Source organism: Empidonax traillii, unplaced genomic scaffold (genome assembly GCF_003031625.1).
Source record: "Empidonax traillii isolate 1590-97213 ecotype Southwest subspecies unplaced genomic scaffold, ASM303162v1 scaffold302:size813347, whole genome shotgun sequence".
NCBI classification, from domain to species: Eukaryota; Metazoa; Chordata; class Aves; order Passeriformes; family Tyrannidae; genus Empidonax; species Empidonax traillii.
The window spans coordinates 710,038-727,260 of NW_020955495.1; the positions used below are offsets into that span (position 1 = coordinate 710,038).

Consider the following 17,223-nt stretch of genomic DNA (forward strand, 5'->3'; position numbering starts at 1 on the left):
GAAGAGATTCTTGGATTTCAGATACTGGAAGAATGGAAGTTAGGAATTGTAGGGACAATATTTTTTCATTGGCATAGTTGTCTGTTTCAGTATTTGTGACTTTGAATTACATTGTTATCTGTATGCTTAAGTTTGTGAGAAGTTGTCACATTCTCTCTTAGAATATCTAGAGGAAGATAGGAGTATGTCATGTGAATAAACCTGTTTCTTAAGTTAATTTATGGGTTCAATTTTTTGGTGTTTGGGGTTTTTAAAATATTCTTTTGTAAAAAAAGTACATTTGAATGACTTTCTTCAGGAAATTAAATGTCTTTTTGAGAATATAAATAGAAAATTAAGTTAGTAAGCATTAGATTTAGATTCGGTCTTTAGTATTAGCTATTCCTTATCTGTTCAGAAATGACTTCAGTGTTGCATCCTTTCCAAGACTAGGAATACTCTTAAAGATGGAATAATCTCAAACTTCTAAATGAATGTTTTAGAGAAGTAAGACTTTGAATAAAAAACACATCTGAGAAAATTTTGGCTGACTCACAAAGAATAATATGGCAGAATTTTTAAATTAGTTATTTTTTCATCTTTCATAGTTGCTATACAACTTCAACTCAAAAACAGTCCAGTGTTTTTCAACTCGTATGACAGCCCTCTTTAAACACATAGTGGGACATCTTCTTTATTAAAAAAATTAGTAATGGACATGGTTCCACGTTTGAATGTCTTTCAGATTAATAGAGGAGTTAGAGGGCTAGAGATATTTCTTGTACACCACCTTGCATTAAATGGGTCAAAAAATTAAAAAAATGAGACACTCTTATGAAATGTCTATTGCATTGTTAGGCTTAACATACTTTATCAGTCATAGTGGCTTTCATTTCATGGAAGAAGGCCAACTCAGACTGGATTTGTCTAAAAGTTTGTGCAACTCGGTAGTGAAATAAGTTTACAAAAAAATAATTTAAAAAAAATGATCCACTGAAATGTTAGATACTATCATAAATGATACCTGTAATTTTATAATATAGAGCCTAAAGCATTGTTTTCAACAATGGAATGTGTATAAATATAATCTTTCAATCCATAGTTAAGCATATCTCCCTGCCTACACACTGCTTGCTGATTATCATTTAAGCATGAGATGCATATTAAGCTGTGATCCTTGCTTCAAATGTTTACAGTCCAGATTGCTGCAGAAGATGCTGTAAGTTAACATGTTTTTGATTGGCTGGTTGGTTAGTTGGCTTTTATTCTCTCCTTTTTTTTTTTTTTTTTTTTTTTTTTTTTTTTTTTTTTTTTTTTTTTTTTTTTTTTTTTTTTTTTAATTACAGCTTTTCCTGAACTTCATAGAATGTGTGAGCATTTCTGTTTTCATCTTGTTTTTTTCATCTGGACCTGCCTATATATGGGCTTAAGAATGAAAGGTGTGTTTTAAGCACAGATTGAGCTTTGGAAGCTGTAGATAGAACCGTGCCTCTTCATCAATTCTAGCATTAAAAAATCACTTTAGATATGTCCAATGAGAGTAAAAAAGGATGCAATTCATGAAGTCTTCTCCTTTAGTATAAAGTTTTGTCATATAGTTGGTTTTGAGGAAATGCACATACATCTTAATGGTATGAGAGAATATTAGCCAATAAGGTTCTGAATTGTCTCTGAAGGAGAAAGTCTGCAATTTTTTTTTTGAGATACCAGTTCTGCTAATGGCCTACTGAGAAAAATTCTTGAAGTTAATCAGTCTGGCTTTTGAAGACAAATAAAAGGTTTATATCTCAATAGTCACCCCACTCCGGAAATTATAATGATTTTGATTCACCCATTAAGCAAGTACTTCTTCTTTGCTAAAATATTCTTTGACTTTCACTGAGTTTTACATTAGTGTGCCTCTCTTCCTTTACTTATCTTTCAGCTAAATACAGGCTGAAGTACTGACAGTGAAAAAACCTTTTGAGTACCTTCTATGAGTCATACTAGAAAGACTTAATCAAAGGAATCATAGAAGGAATCTGAGAGGTCCCAAGGGAGGACCTATACGTAAATTGATTTTAAAGGTTTCTGGCTAACCTGTGTGTGTGTGAAGTTGTAGTTAGTGGAATTCAACAAGTCCTCCATGTGATGTATTCCACTACTTCCTTTTGGAAATGTAAGATCATTCTTCTTTGTCATATTTGTGATACAACTAATAGTAAGAATTTAGTTTTTCTTCATTTTGGTCATCTATTAAGTATTGAAAGCTGCTGTTTTGTCTCATCACTTCTTTTCTGAACTAAAGATCCCATTTATATTAGTTATCCTTCACTGCTCATGTTTCCCCAAGTTGTGATATCTCTTGATATTCTCTCAATCCTCTGATAGTGAAATCTTCTTGTTTCTGAATGGGAAGCACAAAAGTGGATTTGTTGTGTTAGCTAACACTGTAGTAGCCCTGGGAAGAACAAAATAATTCAGATGTTCTCCACGGAGTGTATCATCTGTTCAACAGGATGATGACTCCTTTTGCTGTAGTAGTTTGCTTCAGATTCAGGATGTGACCCTGGTAGTGTCATCTCCAGATTTCAAATGCAAACTAATCTCGTTAATACAAATGAATATTGACAAGTACCAGGCTCAGAAAGAAAACTCTGGTGAGCTCCTCCACTCATTCTCTCCTATCCTGACAGTAAACCCTTTGGTAACTACCCTGCTTTGGTTTTCCAATACCTGTATTAAAAGCAATTTCTATAGATGGTATTTTCTTAAGTTGCAGCTTAAGTTTAAAAATTCTGAGTAGAAAAACTTATAATCTCTACTGTGTCCCTACCCCATCCTTCCCCCTCCCCCCCTTATCCTATTATAGGAAGACTACGTTGACACAGTTTATTCTTGGCAAAACTATTTAGACTATCACATGTAATTTTAATATCGTTTAAGCTTCAAGTGGTTGGTTTCCTTTATTGCTTTGTATTGTCACAGAAACAAAGAAGAGTTGAGTTTGGAAGTGATTTCTGGAGGTCATCTGGTGCTGGCTGCCCGGGATCATGTCTAGATGGCTTTTGAATATCTCCAAGGCGGGAGATTCTACCACCTCTCTGGGCAACTTGTGCCAGTGTTTGGTCCCTTTAGAGTTATAAAAAAGAGTTTAAAAATTGTTTTCAGTGTTTCAGTTTGTGCCCATTACTTCTTGTCTTGCCATAAATCAAAAAGAAAGGAGCCTGATTCTGTCTCCTTTATACCATCCCTTTGAATAATTTCTCAATAATCTCAAATTAGGCTTTTTTTTTCCTGCAACTCCCAGTTTTCTCTTTTGTCCCAGTTTTAAAGATAGGCATTTGCTTTGACTTTTTCTCTTAGATCTTTACTTGTCCTTCACAATTCTCAAAAAATAGTGTCTGGTAGCTCAGAGATTGTCTCAGATGTATCCCTAAATATTCTTCACATCTTACTAATTTGAAAATATTATCTAAGAACTCTCTATGACCTGTTTCCTTCTTAGTGTGTCTTTTCTTCTAATCCTGTTGTTGCTAACATAGTGTTGTCTGACTGATTGCAGTTAGTCTTTTTAATGATCATTTAAAGAAAAAGAAAACCATATAACAATCAACGTTTCATATTCGTCTGTTTTGTGACTATAATCTTTATCCCAGCATAGTATATTTCATTTCTTTGAAGAAAAAAAAAAGGCTTTTAAAACTTAACACTGCACAGTAAAGTAGTTAGACTGATAAGTGCATTATAAATAGGCAGATTTACTTGAAAGAAAAATCAAAGCAGAAATAAGTAGGGCAGTTTAGTTACATATTTTCTCTCTCACCACAAATCAGTTACACAGAAAAAATCTGTAATTTCAGGAGATCTGGTTAAAATGTGTTAAAAGTAAACTGTTTTGAATGGATGTTTCTCAGTAATACCTTTAAGCTGATGCTTTCCATGTGAGGATGATGCTCTGCAAATGAGGATTTACATTTCTAACTGTGGAAAGGGCTTGGACTTGTAAACTTTCAAAAGAGTAATTTGAACTAGAAACCAGTCGAAAACAAGTTATAGTTTTAAAACATCAAGTAATAATACCAGAACCCCAGAATTTGTTGGACTGCAACATTGACACTTCCCTTAGACTGGAATTAAAAAAATACGTGTGAGGAATGCCTGTGTACTTGGTGCTTACAATGATGTTAATATTTACCATATGAATTGGGTAGGAGTCTTGTTTATTCTCAAAGTAAAGAACAAGATTGTTTTTGATAAGTAATATGACAAATATTACCTCTTCTTGCTGAACAGGAAAGCAAGCCATTGATGTTGATGAACAGAATAGTTCATCGTATTAATAGTTAAACTAATTAATTTGTACCATCTTTTTCTTTCATCTCTAATTGCATGAATAAAACAATGCCAAGAAAAATGCCATTCAAACTGTGCAGATAAAGTAAGGCTCTTCAGTGATGAATTTTCCCCTTGTTTCATCAAGGGCATTTGAGAGATACCTGTTGTTGGACTACATGCGCAGTGAACAAACTTCTGTCACAGAAAGAAAACAAAAGCTATAAGCAAAGGCAGGACACATTTCTTTGTTTCATGAAGAATAATGCTGAGGCCATAAATAAAAATAGAACAGTTGTTTGCATGTGTAATCAGTTGTGCTATCTTTGGCATTTCCAGGTAAAACTAATAATATATAGTCATTCATTCCTAACTTACAGGTTCCTAAGATAGGTCACAGAAATGAGCACATTCCATTGACTGCAGAAGGACCATGGAGTGAATAGTTCATATGTATGAATCATATCTTTAGGTCTCTAGTACTAGAGGAGTTCTGTCCTCCCAACATTGTCTTTAAGACAGGAACATATTTGAAGAAAAAGTAGGAAATATTTGAAGAAACATTTTGATTATACATATAGTTTACTTACCTCTTCTGGCAAATACTTAGACTTCAGTGAATTTAGAAATTTGAATGCAGATTTGAAGGTTATACATTAGAGCAGAATGAGATATTAGTGATAATGTGTGAATTCACAAATACATTCCTAATTTCTAACTTAACAAGGCATTTTTGGAGTAGTGCATGCATCTGGAAGCATTCTTAGGTTCAGTGAAACTGTGTTCCTAAGACCTTTCAAGATTCTCTATTTTATTTATTTGTAATAAGGCATAGATGACTTTAATTGTTTGTATTTTATTGTATATATTTTTGTATATTTTTTTGTCTTGTTAGCAAATAGTTAGCCCAGGTTAGCCCAGTTTCAGAACTGAAGAATGATTTTTCACATGAAAGAAAATCCAACAGTTTCTATATTTTTATGCCCCAATGAAAGTATATTTCTTGGTAGAAAAAAAAAAAAAAAAAGGAGATTTAGGTATTTGCTACTAGAAATATTTGGCACACAGTAGAAATACACAGTATTCCTAATCTGTAACATGAGTGGAGGACCAGTTAATGGTAAGAAATCAAATCAGAAGATGAGATGCCTCAAAACCCCATGCACTTACAGTGACAGACAGCTAGTGCATGGGATAAAAACTTTAGGGTTTTGCATTCTACACATACATCACTGTCCATCTGCATCAGGAACACGCAGAAGGAAGACATGCAGAACAAAATTGAAGTAGGCACAACCATGACGATAGAAGATTTGAAATTACTTAAACCTCTGTGAAACACTCTATATCCCTTTCATTTGTGGAAAGTGTATGATAGTTACCCTTTTGAACACGTTGTAATTACAAGTCATAGCTGCCATTGATTGGTAGGGTAGGGCGAATTGCAGTGTGTATCAATGCCACTAGACAGGATGGTACCAGTTCTCTTTTGCTGAAGAGTGTGAAACTTAGTTCTGCAAACAGAAGATTACTGGTATTAATTGAAGGCATGAATGCAGCTGCAAAGTAAAATCTTATTAGCTGCATTAAGAATTAGAAACATGGAACAAATTACTGTTAAAATTAAAAATGAAAATTGGTACTGCATTTGGGGTAATGATCTAATGACTGGCCTGAGGACATTGCTAGTGACGCTAATGTCTTTAAGCAGTGGTAAAAGGTACCAGCCTAAGGCTTACAGTAAAGTGGCTTACCAACAACCACAGACATCCTTGATCCTCCCTTCTTGCTTATCTCTAGGATACAGCTGTTGCTGAAACCAAGTTCTTGTCTTAAAGAAACAGATTGTCAGGGATACCGAAAATATAACATCTATTTCCTACACACAGACCTCAAAGAAAAGTGAAACACAGCAGAGAGTGATATATTTGCCCAGAAAGAACTCATAAAGGCCATATAGTCAACTTCTGAGAAGCTGACAAGTAAGCCTTTTTGATGTCCCGGTAATTTAAATAACTTTTCACAGACTTCACTAGAAACGCATTAAATTTGTTCATTTTACAATACATTTATTGCAGATTAGTTACTCTCTTCAGCTTTCTTGCCGTTGTAAAATCTAATGAGCATAGAATCTAATGTAACATTTTGAAAATGAAACATCAAGGAACTGGAGACAGCAGGTGTTATGATTCTGTGTGTTAACATCCTTTAATTACCTCATGCTTACATATTATACATTTGGGAACAGGAAGAGTCAAGAGCTCACAAGTACAGCATATATTTGGGTTCCTCCTAGTTGTGCCAGTTCCTGCTGCTTACTGACACCATTGTGCAATCTCATTGACTTTATTTACCTTATCTTGTCCCTACTGTGTCTCAGTTATGTCAAAATTGTAGCCTTGGGATATTAACTTTTTTTTTTTTTTTTTTTCCTCAGCATTATTGTAATGTCCAATAAATGCCTCAGACCTCTGTGGTAATATTCCATACTATAAAGGGACTACAGTATTGCACTGTTAGCCTCCCTGCTGTTAGCCTGTAAGTCTCTCTCCTACTTTGCAGCTCTGTCTGTAGTTACACAATAGAACATCTTATTGAGAGATGTTTTGGCTGAAAAATCTGTCTTATTTATCTTTATTCTGTGTTGGAAAACAAGAAAGCCTGTGATCAGACTTTAAAGTTGACCTTTTTGTGCCTCCCATTACCAGGGGTGTCATCATTTTGTTCCTTTAATCTTAGTCAGTCAGTGGTGAGAGGAAGGACTGGGATTTTGTGAAACATTTTTCCTTACTGGACATAATATAGAAATGCTTGGTGTTTCTTCTTGGCTGAGCATGCTCATGTGAGGGAGAAAGGCAGTATAGCTCTCTTCTGTCAGGAGTTCCAGTCTATTTCTGAGATAGATTTGTCATCAAAAGAAAATTGGGGGAAAAAACACTTTTCTATTTCATGGCTTATTCACTGTATAGTTATCCAAATACTGATGATGAGGAGAAGGTATGTATTTATTTCCTTATCAGTGTAGATTCTGTGTAGAAAATAATAGTTTTAATAAAATACACATTTCTGGTTTGTTTTTTCCTTTCTTGTTCATGTATACAGAGTTCTCCTACAGCATCAGGCAGATTATGGTAATGTCTTTGAGGAGAGAAGCAGTGGGTTGTGTGGTCACTGAGTGGGATCTTTCCCTGCAGTAAAATTTTACTTTACAAACTAAATGTGACAACGGAATTGCATGCATAAACTGTTCATGGAAGCCGAGACCTATTTGCAGTAAGCAGCCTGGTTACATTCTACCCATGACTGGAAGTCCTTTTAGACTCTGTAACCAGTCTTGCCCTAGTCTTTGAAGACATGAGTTGCTCGACCCTGGTGTGTGCAGCACTGAAGGCTTTCCGACATAGTTCTCCACAGGCCATGCCATTTATGTGTGGTAGCCTATGTCATTTTTGAATAAACTTTTAAACTCATAGGAAACATGGCATTTGACAAATCTACCCTAGGGTTCACAGTTATTTAAGCAAAGAGAATATATGCTCATTTGGACTGTGGGCTTTTAAAATGTTGTGACCTGTGAATTATTTTTGAGGAAAAAGAAAATTGTACTAAAGTTAATAATTGAGCTCAAAAGGGCTTGTATAAATAGAAATAAGGAAAAAGAGAACATTTCTTTGACTTAGACTAAAGAGACAGTTGTCCTGACAGCAAAAAATGCTAATAGCATCCAGAGATGTATGAATACAGCAGACTCAGTAGAGACAGGGAATTAACTCTACTCAGCACATGTGAAACCACATTTGGAATACTGTGTCTAGTTTAAAGCCACCCATTTCAAGGAAGACATCACTAAAGTGGAGGCAATTAGAGGAGGGACCACCATGATGGTGGAGAGCTGGCGTGCTTGCCTTGTGCTGAGAGGCTGATGGAGCTGGGCTTGTTCAGCCTGGAAAAGGAAATCACTTCAGGGGTACCTGCCAGTAGCCTTCAGTGCCCGTCAGGCAGCATCTCATCTCTGTCAAGGTGGTGGACTCAGGCTCCTCATAGTGATGCAAAGTAAGAGGATGAGAGGTGATAGATATAAATTGGAACAAGAGGTTTAGACCGGATATAAAGAAAAACATCTGTGATAGCACTCAGGCACTGGAATAGGTTTGACCAGGGAGGCAAACCTATTCCTGGAAAGCCGAGGTAGTGTTCATCCTTGGGGATTTTCTGGAAACAACTGCAAAAGCTCTGAGAATCACAGAATTTCATGATGGTTGAGGTTGGGAGGGACCTCAGGAGGTCATTTGGTCTAATTCCTCTGCTCAAGAAGGGCCACATAGAACTGGTTGCCCAGGACCATATCTCCAAGGATGTGAATTTCACAGCCTCTCTAGAGTCTCTCTAGTGCTCTGTCACCCTCACAGTTAAAAGCTCAGACAAAATTTGCATTTCAGTTTATGCCCATTGCCTTTTGTCCTGTCACGGGACATTGCTGAAAAGAGCCTGACTCCATCTTTGCACTCTGCATTGCTTATGTGCATTAATAGGATTCTTCCTGAGTCTTCTCTTCTTTTGGGCTGAACAGTCCCTGCTCCCTTAGCTTTTCGTCATAGCAGAGACTTTCCAGTCAATTAATCATCTTAATGGCTCATTGCTGGGATCTCTCCAGTACCTCCATATCTCTCTTCTACTGGTAAGTCCAGAATTGGACACAGTACTCCAGGTGTGGTCTCACCAGTGCTGAATAGAAGGGCAGGATCACCTGATCACAATCATCAACACTTCTCCTAATGCAGTCCAGGATACTGTTTGCCTTATTTGCAGCAAGACTGCATTGCTGGCCCATGGTCCTCTTGGTGTACACCAGGACTCCATGGTCTTTTTCTTCTGAGTTGCTTTCCAGCTAAAGGAACCCTAAGCATGTATTGGTACCTGGGGTTGTTCTTCCTCAGGTGCGGGACTTTGATGTTCTCCTTGTTGCAATTCATGAGATTCCTGTCCTCCCACTTTTCCAGTATTTCAAGGTCCCTCTGAATGGCACTATGACCCTTCGGTGTTCTTAGCTACTCCTCCCAGTTTTTTGTCATCAGCAAACTTGCTGTGGCTGCACTCTACCTCGTCATCCAGGTCATTAATGCAGTCGTTGAAAAGGACTAAAGCCAGTGCTGACCCCTGGGGTGCAGCACTAGTTACTGGCCTCCAGGTGGACATCTTGCCACTGATCACCACTCTTTGGGCTCAGCCACTCGTCCAGTTTTTATCTTGCTATCTGCTTATCAAGGCTTTACATCTGTGGTGTGTCTATGAGGATTTTATGGGAGACAGCATTGAAAGCCTCACTGAAGTTCTCCTGGTAGACAATATCCTCTGTTCTCCTCTCATCTGCCAAGCCAGTTTTTTCATTGCGAAGAGTTATCAAGTTGGTCAAGCATGACTTCCTGTTGGAAGTTGTTCATACTGATTACTTCTGATGATTTTCTTGTCCTTAATGTGCCTTGAAATTATTTTCATGATTCATTGATCTATCACTTTCCCAGGGACTGATGTGAGGCTGATCTGACTGTAGTTCCCTGGGTACTCCTTTATGACCCTTTTGAAGATAGGAGTGAGATTTGCTGGGTCTTCAAATGGCTATACTAATCATCATTATCATTCAAAGATTATTGAGAATGACTTCAAAAGGACATCAGCCAACTCTATCAGCACCTGCAGGGTTCAGTCCCATCAGGTCCCTTGGACCTAGTATGTCTGTTTTGCTTAAGTATTCTCTAATCTGATCCTCTTCCACTTAGGGTAGGTTTTCCTTTCTCCAAGCTTTCACTCTGTTTCTGGTACCTGGAATTATGGAAGACCAGGCTTGCTAGTAAAGACTGAGAGAAAGAGGCTATTCAATACTTTACCTTTTTCCATGTTCTGTGTCACCAAGGCCCTATCTCACTCAGAAGTGGGTATGTATTTTCTGGAGTTTTCCTTTTGTTCCCTCTGTATGTAAAGAAACCCTTCTAATTGCCCTTGACATTTCACATCAAACTCGATTCTAGTTGAGCTTTGGCTTTCCTAACTGTTTCTCTGCATTTTTGGACTTACTCTATACACCTCCCAGGTTACTTGTCCCTTCTTCCACCTTTTTTATGCTTCCTTTTTATATTTGAATATTGTCAGGAGCAACTTGTTCATCCATGCACACCTCCTGGCATTTTTTGACAGCTTCCTGCTTGTTGAAATGGTCTGTGCTAGAACTTGGATGAGATGATCTTTGAATATGAATCAGCTTTCTCAGGTCACTCCTCCCTCATGGGCCTTATCCAGTAGGACTCTTTCAAGCAAATACCTGAAGAGTCCCAGGTCTGCTCACCTGAAATCCAGAACTGGGATTATGCTTTTTGCCCTTCTTCAGTATCTTCACAATCATGAACTCCACTATCTCATGGTCATTGCAGCCAAGGCTGCCTTTGGCTTTCACATTCCAGGAGAGTCTTTCCTTTTACTGAGTGTGACCAGACCATCTCTTCTTACTGTTTTTTCTGTCACTTGGAACAGAAAGTTGTTACTAATCCTCTTCTACTGTTTATGTCCTGCTGCATTCCTAAGATGGGTTGAAGTGACCCCAAGTGAGCTAGGACTATGAATGTGAGGCTACTTCAAGCTTTGAGCAGGAAACTAGAATAGGGAATTTCTTATGTCCGAGCTGGATTATACTGTGATGCTTGTTCATTTCTCAAATTGTCATAGGAACATCTGTGTTTCTGCTCCTGTGGGGAGAGATTTGAAGTTCAGCTGGCTGCAAGAGGTGACTTTCTCATAGGGCAACATACCATTAGTTTAGGGTTACTCAAATAACGGGTCATTGTCTATATGTAGCCTATTGGGATGATTTGTAGTTGAATTGGGTTTCCATGGCCAGGTTTTGGTAGCGGGGCTGGAGCAACAGTGGTGAGTTCTGTGAGAAACCACTAGAAGCGTCCTCCTTGTCTGACAGAGCCAGTGCCAGCCAGCTCCAGGATGTACCCACTGCTGGCCAAGGCTGAGCCAATCAGAAATGCTGATAACGCCTCTGTGATACCATATTTAAGAAGGAAAAAAAAAAAAAGTTATTGGCAGATATAGTTGCAGCTAGGAAAGAGAGGGTTGAAAATTGAGAAAGGAACAATTATGCAGGCACCAAGGTCAGTGGAGAAGGAGGGGAAGGAGATGCTTCAGGCACTGGAGCTGAGATTCCCCTGTAGCTTGTGGTGAAGATCACAGGGAAAAAGGCTGTTTCCATGCAGCCCAGGGAGATCTATCGAAATGCAGAGATCCACCTGGAGCCTGTGGAGGAGACCCACGCCAGAGTAGGTTAATGCCCAGAAAGGAGGCTCTGAACCCATGGGAAACCTGTGCTGGAGCAGGTTCCTGGCAAGAACCTGTGGACTATGAAGGAAGCAGCTCACTCCAAAGCAGTTTTCCTGGTATAACTTGTGACCCTGTTGGGAACCCACACTGGAGCAGGCTGTTCTTGAAGGACTGAACCTCTGAAAAAGTGACCCACATTGGAGCAGTTTGTGAAGAACTGTTGTCTGTGGGATGGACTCACATCTGAGAAATTCATGAAGGACTGTCTCTAGTGGAAAAGACCCCATGCTGGAGCAGGGGAAAGACTTCTTCCTGAGTAGCAGCAGGAATAATTTGGGATGAACTGACCATAACCCCTATTCCCCGTCTCCCTGCACTGCTGCAGGAGGAGGAGGTAGAGCCTGGGAAGGAGGGAGGGCAGGGGGGAAGGTGTTTTAAGATTTATTTTACTTCTCATTATCCTACTCTGATTTTGTTGGTAGTAAATTCAGTTAATATCCCCAAGTTCAGATTGTTTTGCCTGTGATTGTATTCAGTGAGTAATCTCTGTCCTCATCTCAACTCATAAAACCCTGTCCCATTGCAGAGGGGAGTGATAGAGCAGCTTTGGTGGCCACTTGGCTTCCAGCCGGGGCAACCCAGCACAGCAGACCACTTCTAACTTTAACCATTCTGAGGAGACCGTCAGTAGTGAGGGGTAGTCAAATGCCTAGTGGATGCAGCCAGCTGCCAGCCTCCCTCTTTCCCAAAATTGTTAGCACCCCTCCGTAGTATATGAGCACTTCTTGCTGGAAGATAAGGAAGATGGTGACAAGATGCTGTTAGCCTCTTCAGTTCAGGTCATCCACACGATTCTTGCCCATGTGTGACAAAGTCTCAGATTAAGAATTACTTTTTATTAATTATTTTCATTTTGTTTCTGAGTGGGCTGGAGGAAAATGGTGTAAGGGCTGTCTTGAGTATTGTCCTCAACAGAATTATATGAGAAGGATGGAAACATATACTTGATGTGCATTTAGTTGCTTCTCCTTTCCTTTTGCACCACCTTCCACTTGGTCCCTTCCAATATTATGAGAGAAAATATGCGTTCAAATACAGAATCTTCTCTCTAATCTCATTCTAACTCTGGGTGCTTATAAGGTATTGAAAGAATTTAAATGAGTATTAATACTTGTAATAAGATGAGAGCTAAACTTTAGTGCATAGCATGAATTGCAAAAGAGGGATATAGATAAGTATTTTTCTTTACATGCTGGAAATAGGAAAGCTTTTTATATGTTAGTAAACTAGCTCTTTTCTCCATGGACTGTTTAAGTTTTCTACTGAGCAAATGATATATTCTAATGTGTTTTGATTGGTTGAATCATTCTGCTTTAATCTTGTTAATTGTTGACCATTAGAATATGCCGTTCCCTTCCTGACTGTTTCCTGTGAATGAGACCCACAATCCACAGTGGGATTACACTGTAGTTTTACAAGATCAAACAAGTCTGTTGTTAGGTGTTTGGAAATTTTACATCTTTGTTTACAGGAAAGGTAAAGAACTTGTTTACATTCAAGTTGTATATCGTTTCTGGAGCAACTGTTTATGTCAATACTTCAGTATAAGATTCCTGCTGTATTTACCCAATGGCATCTAATTGAAAGTTTTTATCTGATTCCTCCTGTTTTCAATTGATGATTTCCTCCTAGAGTAAATGTTTATCTCCATTTCAGTGTAAAACAAGAGTAGTTATCAGTGAACCACATAAAACATGGACAGAAAGAAATTAACTACTATTAGGCATTAGGAATGTGCAGAGTTTGGGAAGAAAACCTGCTTTGGGGAGACTAAGGCATTTCTCTTGTCCTCTCAGCTCTCAGCTGTGCTGGATGTTCCCTCAGTAACGCATCAGTTCTTGCTTCTATTTCCTTCAACAGCTTGATGAAAGATGAAGAGTTAGGGCAGCCAAGAGAAATAAATTTCATGACATCATTCTCTGGTGGATATGTATAAGTTAATTAGTTATGCTCAATTTTATTCCTTTGTTCTCTAATCTGTCTAAACTATGTTACAGGCTCCACTGATCTGTGAAGACTAAATAATGTGCAGGCTTGTACACGGTATTTTATGACTAGGAAGAAAAAAATCTTGTTTATTTCTCTTAACCTCTGTTGAGGAACCTTAACCATGGGAAGAAAATGGGAAACAGGTCTGATATAGAACTAAATGTTTACTGATGTATTTTTAAACAAGTGAAGTGTACTGACATTGTCAGGTGAAGACAGTATAAACATTGCTGCAGACTTTTAATTGTATATTGGCTAAGGAGTGGAAACCTTTTATTTTTCCCAAGTGTATAATATGTCTGGTGATTAATCTAGTATCCATTAGGAGTGCAAGACATCAGCTCTGTGCACACTAAGTTCTTTCATCCTCAGTCCAAAAACCATTTTGCAGGCGTAATGCAAGGATGCCTACAGAGATGTGTGGGTGTATATAAACTCTAACCTGAACATCTTGTAGTGTTCTCAAGTGGGAGGGCAATTTCGCCTCTTCATTGATTTTACTGATCTCTCTTATGAGCAAGTAGTGCCATTTCCTTCAACCTGTGATGAATTGCATGTGCTATACAATGTGTGCTATTGCTCACTAGAGGATTAAGCAGGAGCAACAAACCTGCTTCACTTTCCTCGTCTTTCATGAGTGGCAGACACCTGCGTCATCTTAACATTTTGATACATAAAAACAGCCTTCTGGTTTTTCTAGACGAGACTACCTGGGTTGACAAAAATGCTTAGACTGCATTTGGATTGTTTACAAAAAAAAAAAAAAAAAAAAAATCAATGCATTGCTTGTTCTGAAATCTTCAAAAGCAAAGAAATTTTATGTGTATTCTCAGCACTGTTAAATTAAGCTGTCCTGACTACCTGCAGTAACCATGGTATCTAAAAGTCTGGATTACTGCAGTAGTTCTTTGTCTGGGATATGGTACATACTGTACTTGATTTTAATGGAGCCATTTATACAGATTTTATATTTTCTCATAAAACTCCTCAAGGTGAATGAAAACAAGCGTGGGCTAAATGTTTGCACTTTTTGGTGCTCTTTCTGTTACAGAATCTTGCTGGCTTTCCTAATTTCTAACTTATGCCGTTTCTTTGTCTTTTAGAATGTCGGGTGGTGAAATCCACTTCCTATACCAAAATAGCATCGACTTCACGTAGGAGCACCACCAAGAGCCCAGGCCCATCCAGACGCAGCAAGTCTCCAGCTTCTACTAGCTCAGGTAAAGCAAGTGAGCAGCCTTTCTTAAGAACAGCAACCATTCTGTTTCAATACAGTGGGCAATGCACTTAAAATGCCACCTTTCTGTGGAAAAATATTATACGTATGAAACAACTGATAGTAAAAATTCACTTGTTTTTTCAGGCGTCTTCCCAATACAAAATAAAACTTCAGTGTTTTATAGGTCATACTCTGGCATTACCGTGGTTAAATTCAAATAAGGTCTTTGTGGGGAGATGGTTATCAGAAAGGCCCAGTGAGAGAGAAACTGAGAAGGAGGAATGTGGGAGAGACACAATGAGACACAGAGATGTAGATGTGGGTAGCAGGGCTGGTAGGCAATGTGCCTCCTACACATCCTAGGAACAGCTGAAATAAAGAAACCTGAAAAGAGGTAATGGGATGAAGTATCGATTGAGGAACAAGCCCAGAGTAGCTCTTTCTTAAACATGGAAAGTAACTTTCTTTGTACCTAGGTGGAACAGAGCTAAATGAAACTTTAGCAAGGGAGGCCTTGTTTGGTCTGTGAATGTTATGGACTCTTTCTGGGTTTCTTTTGTAATGAATATTCATTTGTGAGTCTGAGCAGAATACTTTACATATTCAACCACTGGAACAGATCAGGAGATTATTTTAACGCGTGTCCGGGAAAAAAGGAATATTCTCATCTGCCAGGGGAGGTTTAGGTTAGATGTTAGGAAGAAATTCTTTACAGAGAGGGTAGTCAACTGGTAGGAGCCTGGGTGAAGGACTAGCTGAAATACAGGGCTCAAAGTATTGTAATGAATGGGGTACATCTGCTTGTCAACTGGTCAGCAGCAGCATTTCATCAGGAGTCAGTTCTAAGGCCACTTTTATTCAATATTTTTATTGATGATCTGGATGCAGGAGTTGAATGGACGGTTGATAAGTTTGCTGATGATAACAAACTGTGAGGTGCTGTTGACTCTCTCAAGGGACACGTTACCTTTTGGAGGGATCTAGATAGATTGGAGCATTGGGCAGTAATTAATAGGATGAAATTTAACAAGAGAAAATGCTGGATTCTGCACCTGGGATGGAGTAACAGTAGGGACAAGTATAACTTGGGAGAGGAGTGGCTGGAGAACAACCCTTCTATTCTATTCTATTCTAGTCTAGTCTAGTCTAGTCTAGTCTAGTCTATTTCACGTGTTACAGCTTAAAAGGGATAAACAATTCAGTCTGTTTCTAATATAATTTATTTGGAGTGGGGGTGATGGCTCTGATTTGGCTTTCTGTATCTCTTGTGTTTGCCTTCTGCAAATAGTGAGGTCAAATTGTGTGTGTTAGAGGAAGCCTATTTCTAACCTTAGATACATGAGTACTTACATCAGTGTTACTTTTATATATGGAAACAGTATTGTACTAAGTGGACACTTACTCTCAAGAATCATCTTAAAATCACATAAAACTAAAAAAACACAGCAATTTAAAAAAATTGAAGTTTTATATTAGACATTGCATTGAAAAAAAACACAGTAGAAAGAAAAAGAAGCACTGATTTTTTTAGACAAAAAGTTCTCCTTGTGAAATACAAACCGTATGTATAGATTTCACTTCTCTTCCACCCAGCAGGCCTAAAAATACTGCCTTTTTCTTGGAATTACGTACTCGTGACAGTAGCAGAATAGAGAAATTGCCATCTAGTGCACATATGAGCAGATAAATTTTGTCATGTCTACATTAAACATCTCAGTATTAGAGAATCTCCTGAATGACTTGTACATAACTGCAAGTTATGCTTTTGTTGTTGTGTCGTTACTGCTAAGTGCATGTACATGTATTTTTTATTCTATGTTTTAAAACTGCTTTCAGTCCATCTTTACTGTTAGGGATTTTTCTTTCTTTAGCAATAAACATAGAAAATACTTAAGAAAAAGAGTAGATTCTTTATTCAGATCAAAGACAATATATACATATTCCAAAAATTTAAAGGTGTATCATTTTGTGAAGAGTTTTGTTATAAAACCAGTTTGAAACAAGTAGGGATAAAGGACAGACAGAAAGCATTCTTGAGAGTGTACCCTTGACAAAAAGCTAAGTGAGGTGTATGGAAAAGAACATGTTGCTAACTAGAAAAAATCTGACTCCTTTGGTTTGATATTTGCTGTGTTTTGAGAAGTCTGCACATTCGAGCTGCACAAAATGATCATATGCCTGCTTCAGTCTTGAATTAATGTACGTATTAAGATAATACACAAGGATAACTACATGGGCCAGAAAAAGGAGAATTGCATAGACAAAGACTGTGTTAAGATGTTAAAATGTCAAAGTTGGATATAAAAACTGATAAAATTGTAAAATGAAGGAATATCCTTTAGTTA

At 38.0% G+C, this 17,223-nt stretch overlaps 1 protein-coding gene across 4 annotated transcripts in view; it reads left to right on the forward strand.

Annotated features, from left to right (window-relative positions):
- Positions 1–17,223, forward strand: part of DCLK1 (doublecortin like kinase 1) — a 248,427-nt gene that overhangs the window by 153,846 nt on the left and 77,358 nt on the right. For all 4 annotated transcript variants that reach the window (XM_027890908.1, XM_027890904.1, XM_027890906.1 and 1 more), the window contains exon 5: positions 14,763–14,879. In XM_027890908.1, coding sequence (XP_027746709.1) covers positions 14,763–14,879 — 117 coding nt within the window. The remainder of the gene's footprint in view (positions 1–14,762; positions 14,880–17,223) is intronic.